The sequence below is a fragment of the Dendroctonus ponderosae genome, unplaced genomic scaffold, assembly GCF_020466585.1.
Source record: "Dendroctonus ponderosae isolate FM_Combo_2020 unplaced genomic scaffold, Dpon_F_20191213v2 Dpon_F_20191213_2, whole genome shotgun sequence".
Lineage (NCBI taxonomy): Eukaryota > Metazoa > Arthropoda > Insecta > Coleoptera > Curculionidae > Dendroctonus > Dendroctonus ponderosae.
In genome coordinates this window covers 18,844,974-18,856,933 of record NW_026018165.1, presented here as the reverse complement: position 1 = coordinate 18,856,933, position 11,960 = coordinate 18,844,974, and the positions used below count along the sequence as shown (strand labels likewise).

Sequence of the window (11,960 nt, the reverse complement as noted above, 5' to 3'; positions counted from 1 at the left end):
TAAAGTAGCAACAACGCTACACATTAAAACTGATGATGGTGGAAAACACCGAAACGTTTTTTTAAATTGATAAATGAACAATAAATGACTGAAGAACCCAGGATTTGATTTTAATTTTGGAATTGAAACACAGTCAGGAAAGTACGTACAATTCTAGAGAATAGCATCTATTCAGTTTTTCAAGTTTGAATCAACTACAAGAAGTAAATTTTCTGTAATTCACTGTAAAAAATGCGCGGAAATTCGTGTAATAATACGGGTGGTCTTCTGCCTATAGTGCAGCCAAATTGTTTAAAAATGGGAGGCCCCACCTACAGAACATTGGAGCCAATCGTTACTGGTGAGCTGCGGTTCCGTTAGCGTATGATTTTATACCACTCCTTAACCATGGGCAACTAGTTGGTCTTGGCCAGTATCAGTCTTGTTTGTAAATTTTTCCGAATGAACGAGTTTGTGTGCGCATACTTGCGGCAGTGGAAATCGAGTTGGTTAACTCGGCATAAATCAGACAGTTGGAGCATCTTTTTGTTCAAGTTTCTGAAAATGGACCTCTTTGTCAATGAAAATGCAGTGCAGTTATACCCCCAAGGTAAATATTTATATTGTCAGTGGCGGCTCGTGGTGAAATGTCAATTGTCAAATGTCAAAGAGCAACTTTGAGCAAAAAAAAACTGATAAAAATCTGTTTTCCTTTCTATTGTAGGCCCTAAGATTTTAACGCAGGAAATAACTATATTTCAATCAAAAAAGTTTGAAAATTGAGCACGAATTTCAAATAATTGCACACCAGGAAGCAGTGGCGCACCATAAATATATCTGAATGGTCAAAAACGAGCAAGTCGTGTAATTCCGTCTAAAATTGTTCCAAACTTTAAATAAATCGCCACAGGAACTACAAAGCTGTGTGCGGAAAACTATACAAAATCCGACACTTTTAAGCCCTCGAAAACGAAGTTTTCCCAACCCAACTTGGCTTAAAATAAGGCCTTCTATAATCTTCTATATTGTAATAACAGAAGCAAATGTAAGATAAACTGGAAAATTATGCGCCATATTTCCCGAAAACCGGGGAACATCAACTTACATGGATATTACACGGATTTAATTTTACACTTCAAGTACCAAACTGGTGCCTTAAATCTGTGTAATTAAGTGTGGTGCTGTGGTGACTTTAAACGGTCTTCACTCATTGATAAACACAGAAAAATGCCCCGGCAGGCTTCCATTCATCCACATTTGGCCATAGCAAATGTTTTGCATGCATTGTCTTCTGTAAATCTTTGAAGTGAAGAGTCAATTTTAATCAAGTAACCATAATAAAACCATAACTTTATGCTCCGGAAAATTACCGGCAAAACACAAGGATGACCTGAAAGCTTCACACAGGAGGTGTGAAATTCCGAAGATCATAACTTTGCAACCTGTGCAATGTAAAATTTAACACAGAGCACTGAAATAGATCAACCAGCACAGATGTTTAGAAGTAAAAAAAAAACGAAATTTTGAAATTTTTAAGGGGGAATTTGCTCTTTAATTGGCTGTTTAGCATACCAAAGGGTGTTAATTTCGTTCGATTTTTTGCTGGTGCTGTTGTGATCTCGACGGCAATCTGGAAACTTGTCGTAGCGTAAGCGGCAATTTTTCCCAAACCACATCATGCATATTTAAAATCATTTATATCAGCTCGAAGATGATCTGATAAGTTAATAATACAGATTCAAGTTGAATTTCACATGAATTAAGCGACACTCTGGGCATGTGTAGGCTGAATCTTGTAACGGACACCGCCAGTTCCCGATCTTTATCTCAGCATTTTTGACATAAGCCGGCTGAGATAACATTATACATCATCCGACATCGGATGGAAGCTTTTGGATTTCTTTTCTTGTTTCTGACGAAGCGGCTTTGGACCCATAAAAGAGCCGGGGCGAGATTTTACACGTTCTACAAGTTGGTAGCCTATCTGATCCAAACTAATCAGTCTTCAGAGGCGATTTTCATGTCAAGACGCTAGTTAATATCCTCTGGTAATCGCGATCATTTGCTTATAAATTGTTATCGCCTCAAGCTTTGTCTCGTTATTCATTTGGCAGCAAGTGAATGAAAGAAAAACTCGTCCATACACCAAAAGTCTTCAAAAGTTCTGGTGTCGCGCATACCACATTTTATTAACTCATTATAATAAAAACGAAAGTCGCAGCCAAAGCTGTTCCGAAAAAATATTCACATTGTATTCGGCAATACTCGAGCTGTCCGCCTTAAGGCCTCAATCGTTTTCTTCCTTTTAAAAACGTCCCAGTATTATAAAACATGGGATCAGTTTTAATGAGGATTTGTTGGCCAGATTCTTTAAACGAATCGGCTTTGATGGGTTATTAGATGTCTTTCGGGACGACTTTGTATGTGACTTCTTTGAAAACGTATTAAACCGGTGAGTCTTAAGGAGGAACGAAAACCCAAGCTGAGAAACAAAGTGAAATAAAAACACGAAATGTCTCATTCGCATTTTTTTTATTGAGAAACTTCTGATGTGTTAAATTCAAGAGAATCTCACGTTTTAGAGAGAACGACGTTCCTCTACCACTCATTGCTACTATCCTCAACGGTGTATTCATTTTGGTTGCTTCAGACTCTGCTTCAGATCAATTAAATGAAACTGAATTATCCATTCAAGAACGTAGCTGGCATCGGACCTTTCACTCGCACTTATAATATTCTGTAAGAGACGCCAGATGAACAGAGAGCGGTTAGGTTCGAACTTGGCACCTTCACAGCTTAAAATATTTTAGTTTTGAGCGGGGCAATCTTTGACAAAAATCACCTCTAAAGAGTCTAGACATCGATTCTATCGTTTTACTGATATGTGTTTTACTGAACCTGCCGGTTATCAATTATAAAACAATAATACATACAGGGTGTTTTGATTGAACGCTGTTACATTTCAGTGGAGACGCTTCTGAAGATGCCAGCCATGCATGCTAGGGAAACGCTAAGGCCAAATTCTTCGACCACTGTCCGAAAAACTTAAGTTAGTAGGTCAGCTTCTATTTATTGTTATGATAAAAATTGTCCACTGTTTTTCCTTGTCTTCGGCTAAAACGCATAAAACTGTGGGTTCCCAGAAATAATCACCTCTTGCAAAATGTATGTAAAATTTTTCCGAACTTACAACGTTATAAAACGCTAAAATAAATTTCCATTCATAGATAAAAGGAAAAACCAAAAGCGTATAACGCAATGCCGTCTTCAGCAATACGAATGCTGACGAATTGGCTAAAATCTTACATTGCATGTTCCTATAACGAAAAAAACGCTTTAGAAAAAATCCGTGAAATTACTGGTTGCAGCAGCTGATGCAGTAATTTCGTTTTTATAGTGATTACTAATTTTTCGGTCATCAGGTTGTTGGTCTTAGTATTGCTTAGTTGACTTGGGGACTGGGAGAATTAAATAATTTCCCAAAGCATTACAACGTAATATTGAATTGAAACTTGTAAAGTTCATCAGGTAATCAAAAGCTACATGTAAAAATCACCCGAAGCGCCCCGTTTTTTTGTGTGTTTTAAATGGGTTTCATATCAAGCCACTGTTTACCTCACATGTATTCTAAAGCCGCACTTTCCAGAACCATAAAATAATTCCAAACTGTGTCTATTTTTAAGCGATTTAATGGTAAAAGGTTGGTCGTTTCGCTTTGCGGCAACTCCAACAACCTTGAACCATTATGGCTTCGTCGAATGGTACTTATGGGCAGCCAATTAAAACGTGTAATACAATAACTTTATGCTAATTTGAGCCAAGAATTTACACCTTTACTACTTCTTTGTGCATCTGTTTATGCGGCTAAGCTGGTCTTGTTAATTAGCGAATTTACATGAACCGGCTGAAAATTTCCTGCAGTAACAATGAAAGATGAAGCGTGAGAAACCAGTTGGTTCTGAGTTATTTCGACAGAACATTGATTTCATATCAGTGCAAAAGACAGCGATTTGTTCGAGTGTTTTTAATTACAAATCATTCTACTCAGTCAAAATTTGTACAGTCAAAGTCTTTGTCAGAAACCTGCCCATCTGGTTCTTCAAATTATTCAAAGAAACCACCAACTGAGTTAGAATGTTTAGAGTGAAACACTGTTGTTGCTCCTTTGCAGAACCTTGCAAGAGATTTAAGTGAGCTGATAATTTTTTAGGAAATTTGGAAACTGGGCAAAAGCCAAAGGCGTTAGCTAGACTTTATCAACTTCATAGCGACAGAACGCTAGATTTTCTCAGCAGAAGCTGTAAATTTTTGCATAAAAAATTGATTTAAATGGCAACCATTCCAAAGCTTGAGCCTCGTTGACCTAATCACACTGACCGACCCCAAAAGGTCCGAAATCAAGTATGCAACGTTCCCTGATGAAAACAGACATTAGTGAGATCAAAGTCGCCGCCCGTCCAGGCCGACTTTTCATTTCGTTAAATGTCCTCACGCCCACCTCTCACATCTCTTCTTCTTTCTTCTTGGTTCTTCCACGCTGCCGATACTCGGATGTTTTGGTGTCGGTCTTCGCGGCACACTCGCATTGCCCGAATTTATGTTTTGCTTAAACGTGCCATTATGACCGCTTGGTACAATGTGGTCCATTCGGTTGCTTTGTGAACGCTTCCACGCAAATAAATCAGGGTTTTTTGCTCCGGCTAGAAGTTCTTCAGGAAATTTGATGCGTGGGTATACTGCCTGTCTTTATTCCAGGTCAACAGAGGGTTAATCAATTGGGTGGCATTTTCGTCAATGGTCGGCCACTTTCGCTGGAAAAACGTGCAAAGATCCTGCAACTGGCTAAAACGGGCGTCAGACCATGCAAAATTTCTAAAGCACTTCGTGTTTCACATGGATGCGTCTCGAAGATCCTAAATAGATATCAAGAGACTGGAAGCTTGCAACCTGGAGTAATTGGTGGATCCAAATCGGGCAAGACAACGGCCAAAATGGAGGTATGTATTGAATAATATTTGGAAGATCCTTACACACACAGAGTGACTGAGAGTCTTTCAAAAATCCAAAGCAGGTGTTTCAATAATTGGTAAAAGATGCTGTGCTGTCCATGACAGAAAGACACTAAATTCATACTCCCGGAGGATGCCCAAAATATTGCTGAAACGTTGGCCCAAGAACAATAGTGTTTTTCTTCTGTCGCTATCTGTTGCAAGCACCGCAACAGCCATTTTTTACCAATTTGCATGGCCAAGAAGCCGAATCAATTATATTCTTGTTTGCAGAATGGAACATGCAAAGAGAACTCATCGTCATCCGTTAGTTATGTGTATGGCTTACTAGAAGGCAAACCAGAAGGTGCGGAGGGAAAAACGCATTCGCCTGACACAGGTGTTGGTAAGTCCCTTTTTTCACTTATCATTCATAATAATTTATTTCAGTTAATCTCAAAGAACGGCTCACAAGACTTTTAAGATCAAGACCAAAACTTAAATGTCTCCAAAGAGATAACCTTTTGAGTCCATTCCTTGAAACTAGTGGGTTTTTCGGGTTTTCAGGCCGTCGTACAATTGAATTTATTCCTGACGTTTCGCAAGCACGAGTGGCTTGCATCTTCAGAGGTGGTTTGCTTGATCGCGATGTAAGCGTAAGAAATTCAATTGTACGACGGCCTAAAAACCCCCTRGTTTTCGATGTATCCGTCTCAAAACCGACAAATCTTTAAGAACCTTGAAAACAAGTCAACCCCCATATAATCAAAATTCAAGTCAATGAGTGACGAAAAGTTTTTATGTAGAGCTCAGCGGTGAAAAAAAAAACCCCGATGAAACCTCTGTCCACTGGACCATAAGTTCGAATTTTTTCTCAAAGCATTACAAATTCAATCAATTTGGCCATGACAATCGTACGACAAATAGTAATTTAGTTTTTAGGGTAAACTTTTACAGTTGTTTCGCCGCCCATTAGGGCGTTTTAGGTTTATTTGTTTTATATGCGGCATCGGAAAAAATCTTCTCTTCTCACGATACGCTTTTAATTGTCCCTTCGGGGACTGGTTCCCCAGAAACCGTCACAAAATCATTAGTTGCTTTGCTCCTTGACAGAGCGATTTCTCTTCGAACTTACTACTGTATGGTGTTAATGTTTGTCCTCTGATCATTAGCTTCCTTAAGAGGCAAATGTTGCCATTATCTGCATTGTTCAATTTCCTTGACGGTGAAAACTCACTCACTCCCCAGAGGACGATTATTTTTTCTATTCAACATTCGTGGAAAATTACATGGCACATTTTCTCTTAAAAGAATGCCTTTGATTATTCAAGGGAACTCACTAAAGGCATATTAAAAAAAAAATTGGTCGATTCTAAAGGTCATTGCATTATAATACAAGCGGCGATCGGAAATTCAGGCCCTTTTTAGGGCAAAACTGGGTCATTGAAATGCAGCAATTTGCCAAAAATTATTATAATGTAGTCGCCCCTCAGGACATCAACGATCAACGGTCGGTGAACGTTCGTTTCGTCCAGGCAAAAAATTGGTGGCTGGACAAAAATTGGAATTTGCCAAAAGTACTTCTTAGAAAACCGTAGTTATTTATTTCAACGGCAACCAAAAGCTGTTTAACCGAAAAACCCATTAAGCGTTCGATCTGAGCATATTTGCTTACCGAAGAAAAAATGCCTCACATAAATCAACTACCGTAAAAACCGACATCATCAGAGTGCGACCTGTACAAAATTTGGTAAAAACTCGAAAGCTATTCAGCGTTAAAATCGACAGAAAATTCGAAATGGTAAGGTAATCAGGACCTCACAAGAGGCCGACAATGACTAGTCAAATTCGAGGTACATTCAGAAGATAATGACGGATCATTTTATCATTAACACGTTTTAGTGCAGTGATTGATTTTTATTATCATCAATTTTAACAGCTACTGGTGGCTGCCATAGATGGTTTTTCATGCCCGATTTCCGCTGCCACTTTCATTCTCGATTTGAATCCTAGAATCGTCTGAAATTTACTCGAATCTTTGCGGATTCTTATAAATCAGAAAGTTTGTTCTTCCAGATATACAGCAATCTGAAGAGTTAACTAGAGCTTTTGCTGATGCTTTCATTAGAAAAAATCAATTGATTGTGGTAACTTCGTTCTGGGCCAATTGGTATAAATAAAGTCGATATAAAAAATCGCATTTACAATTGAAAATTGACGCAACCGAGCTTTTTCCAAAAAACAACAATCCGCTGAATTTTGAGGGATTTTAGGCATTACTTCCGGCGTCTGGAACTCACTCTAAGCGCTTTATAAACTGCTGATTCCAGCGTGTCTTTTAATAAGCTGGTTCCAGTAATTGAGATTTGAATATCAGACATTTAGGTGCAAAATCAGGCCAAAATTTCATGTGTTCCATCACGTTTTTGCTGCTAATGTTGGCAGTTTTTTCAAAAAAGTCTGAATTTCTGTTAAGAAATGTTAATTTTTGTGCGTTTTTTTGCATTGAAAAATCCTCTCAAACATGACGCTGCCATTTTCCACGTTTTTTATCATTCGACAAAGAATTCAAACCTCGACTCAGTTATAGCAATGTGCGTGAGGAAATTCTGATAGTTTTGCCACAAAAAGCGAAATATGAATATCAGATATAAGATCAGGCCAAAATTTCATGTTTTTCGCCACGTTTTTACTCATTTCTCGGGGACATATTAAGCTACAGCCTTAATTGTTACATCGCTGAGAGAGAACTAAATGGAAAGAATGGCTAGCACATACTATATTATTATTTTCTTAAGTTGAACTCGCCGCGCAATGAACTATAGACTCCGCAACAACCGATACTCCTCTACTGCTCAATTACGCTGTTGGCAGGACTCGGCAAAAACGGGGCGATGCGGAGGCGCTGGCCGACATTGTTTCAATTTTTTTAAATTTATTGCAACGCAGATGCCAATAATTTAGCATTATGTTTTTTTGGCAATAAAATATTCTCTAATAAGATTAGATTTTTTTTGTGCACCCGCCGGCACCGAGTGGATTATGATAATTGACTGTTTAGCATAATCCTCAAATTCCAATAAAGTTTCTATTAGAGAAAAAATCTAGGAATATAATACACGAGAAAACACAGCTCAGTTTAAGTAAATTAATCGTCATTACCATTCGATTGGAGCCGCATCTTCAAAGCGTGGAATAAATCAAGTTTAAACCTTTATAATGCCCCCTTGAAATTAATTTACATTTTTTTATGATGCGTAATTTATTAAACTAAATGTGTACGCTTCCGCGCGTTTTCTAATGCGTTATGTATTTGTAACTAATGATCTGCTATTAGCTTTAACTGGTAATGAATAGACAAACACAAATTAATTCAGCGCGTAATCTGTTAAAGTACTGTTTTTATGTTAATTTGTTGTTTCGAGCCTTTTAGTAGCCAACCGCCGGGTTTCCTTAGACGAGCAACTATTTTAAATATCTCCTCAGAGGTTCGGAAAAATATTAAAGAATTCGCGCAAACTTCGGATTTCTTTGACTATTTTGTTAAGCATCAAAGTGCGCAACTTTGCCCCCGAATCGACGACGAAAATTTCGCCCATATGCAACCTCTAACATCTGATTCAGGTACATCTGAGTCGGACCAAGATGGTCATCTTGGACCATGCTGTGATCTTCCGCTGAAGAAGCGACGAACACGCACAGTGTTTACACCCGGTCAGCTGGAGTCGCTCGAAGCGGTTTTTGCTAAGAATCAGTACCCTGATGTCTACAAAAGGGACGAGTTAGCCGGGAAAACTCGCTTGACCGAAGCCAGGTAACTGCAAACACCAACTGGAGTGTCCGCGAATGCAAAATCTCCTTCCAGGGTGCAAGTTTGGTTCTCTAATCGGCGAGCCAGGTTTCGCAAGCAATGGAACCAGCAGACTCTCCCAGCCCAATGTGGAGCTCCAAATGTCAACTTCCAAAATAAATACTCCAATCTATGGGCGGCGGGTCATAATGACTATTTGCCGTAAGTGAAACTCCTTCGAAACTGGTACGAAGCTGATATTCTTCTGTAATTCCAGTGTTGCTTCCACACCGAGCAAAACTGCCATGATGCAATGGCAATGGTCAAACTCTCCACTTTCCAATCCACAGTTTCCAATGTACGACATTCAATACCAAACACCAAATAGCTCGCATCCAAATCTCTCCAACTCCACAATATCCACGGCTCTTCCGATTGGTCCGCAAAACGCATGTTACGCAGCACCTACATATCACTCCTATCCAACCATTGCTCCTACCTGCACCATGACTGGTCTACAGCAAGGCTCCTACAGCATGGATGGACTGGGCTGATTCTAGCGATTGTTCAAAATTGCGGCTCAAATGGTACTGAATCAGCATGCTTTTTGGGCCGCTGATCAGACTTCTGTCTGGTTTGCTATGCGCAGCGGAAATCCATCTTTCCCCAGTTTTCTCTAATATTCGAGAATTACCAGTAAGTGTTTATATCAAAACTTTTAAATCAGGACGTAATCACTTAATCGATTAATGCTTTTGCGAGTATCAGTCTTAGTGATGAGCGCGACTATGCAGCTTGTATTGGTATTTATTTAAGCATGAGTCACATGAAATAAAACATTTCTTAAATTGTGATCGACCCCAGATGTTTTCCCTTCTCGTTGCCTACGTAAAATGGCTTATTAATCGACATTATTAGTGTTTGTGGCAGCAAAATGAGCAAAAACGCTCATTTTTACATCCTTCCAGAGAGAACTAAATGGCCTTTGTAGAGAGTGCGCCACCGATAAGGAAATGTTGGCAGTTTTCCCAAAAAGTGCGGTTTTAGATTTACGTGTTTTTTGACTTGCAATATCGACGCGAACATGATGCGCTTTTTTCGAAGTTCCTAATAGAACATTTTGAGCAAAAAGAACTATTTGAGCCACAGATTTTTTCACGTTTTGGCATTGTTGGATCTAATTGAGCATTAGATTCAGTCCTGACAACTTCAGTGAGGAACTTCGCGAAGTTTTAACCCAGAAAGCGAAATTTGAATATCAGGCACTTCACTGCAAGATGACGCCAAAATTTCATGTTTTCTGTACGGTTTTTGCTCATTTCTCGGAAGCAAAATGAGCAAGGTAGCTCATTCTCTGGTGATCATAAATTCCATTTTTAATGATATAACAGTAGCTCTAATAAGTAAAAAACTATTACTTTCTTTAAGAAGGACGAGAAAGATATTTATTCGAGTTGGTTTATTGGAAGTGTTCAGCAGTGGTGGTTGGAATTTGTCAGAAACATATTTTAAAACTTGACGAATAATGCCTATTGTTGTTACTAAGGTCGTTTTTTTAACTTTCGGCCTTAAACAGTTAAATCCCTTGAAACGACTCAATAATGTCACCTCTGCTCTTTATTCTCCGCGTTTTAGCGCTCTACTGCCATATCTATATTTCCTTGGTGAAACTTTGCCAACATGACTGGACATTGGAAAACGAATGGCCGATCAAACTAATTTGCACAAGAAATTTCTCAAAATCGTCTCTATTTCGCAGCGGAATTTCTCATCAACTCTGTTTTGAAGGCCAAACAGTTCTTAAGATGTCAAATCTACGAGGTCGTGATACAAATTCAGGTAGTTACAACCGTACGAGGTCTTCGGCGAAAAGTACAGTTTTGAACACATGGGTGTAACTTATGAAAAAAGAAGTTTTGGGACTCAGATACTTTTGGAATGATATTGTTTGTATAACTCGGTACAGGAGGTTTCAACTATAAGTCGCAAAACACATATATATTCTATTTTTTTGCGGAAAAAATAATCGGCTTTTTTATCCGTTGAAGGTGGACAATCGGTTTCTTTTAGAACATAGAATATTCCGTAGAGTAAAGTGCTAAAACTCGTTGAAAATTCGGTCGATTTGAATGCACAATCGTGCCAAAACAAATAAAAAAAACTCTGTAGTGTACAAAACTAGACTAAAATGTAGAAAAACCGCTAATCGCGAGCTCGGCACATTACTTACGGGCAAATAAAATCCTTACAGTAAATAATATGGCTTGAAACAGCTCACACGAAAGTGAATTATGCAGCAAATAATCAAACAGAGTTATTCACGCTCATTAAATAATTAATTGGGCGAAATTATTGAGCCAAAGCTGCCGATGTGAACGGGAGATCTTTCATTAAAGTCCAGGCGATATTAATTACACCCAGTATACACCAAGGCCTCAATTACCGCGCAGGAACGGATTTATTGTACTTAACAATTTTTTTCATGAGTTTGCTTTTACTAGTGCCAAAACTTGTGTTAAAAAGCTCTAAAAGTGTTTTTCCGGGCCTTTTGGCCCTGATATAAGCGGCACGCAACCTCAGAAGTCCATGCCAGATTTCGCTCCTCTATGCAGAACAGCTTCAGGACTGAGATTCTTGAAAAACCCTAGAAAATTGATTTTTTTGAAGCCAAAATCAGAGTTTTCAAACTTCTGCTGATACCCGTCCTGAAACAGTTTGGACCGGTCTGGTCATTGAAATAAATCCTGGCCGATACCCGGTACTACCACGGTACGCAATCATTGAAAATCGTGCTAAACAAAATTACACGGTACCATCTTAATGCCCGATCGGCCGCTCTTTACTTACGGCTAAAAACTGCTTCTCGAGCTACCGGAATGAATTATTATTTATTCGCCATTGATTAATTGCGGACTATCGGTCGACTCTAATTACGCTAGAGCTTCAGTAATAACCGGCCGTTGGTCAACATGCTGGGAAAATTTAATATTCTCTGTCTGTCTATTTTAGTAGACGACTCTTGCACCTTAAAGCACTTTCCAGCACCTGCAAAGAAGCACGTCTAATTTTACGTACTTTCCTGACTGTGTTTCAATTCCAAAATTAAAATCAAATCCTGGGTTCTTCAGTCATTTATTGTTCATTTATCAATTTAAAAAAACGTTTCGGTGTTTTCCACCATCATCAGTTTTAATGTGTAGCGT

At 38.8% G+C, this 11,960-nt stretch overlaps 1 protein-coding gene across 1 annotated transcript in view; it reads left to right on the top strand.

Annotated features, from left to right (window-relative positions):
• The first annotated feature begins 414 nt into the window (after positions 1-414).
• LOC109545389 (protein gooseberry) overlaps positions 415-11,960 on the top strand; it is an 11,949-nt gene continuing 403 nt past the window's right edge. Inside the window, exons 1-6 of the mRNA XM_019916056.2 lie at positions 415-589; positions 4,735-4,976; positions 5,262-5,373; positions 8,592-8,781; positions 8,833-8,979; positions 9,035-9,453. Of these exons, the coding sequence (XP_019771615.2) occupies positions 442-589; positions 4,735-4,976; positions 5,262-5,373; positions 8,592-8,781; positions 8,833-8,979; positions 9,035-9,311 (1,116 nt within the window). The 5' untranslated portion in view covers positions 415-441 and the 3' untranslated portion in view covers positions 9,312-9,453. The remainder of the gene's footprint in view (positions 590-4,734; positions 4,977-5,261; positions 5,374-8,591; positions 8,782-8,832; positions 8,980-9,034; positions 9,454-11,960) is intronic.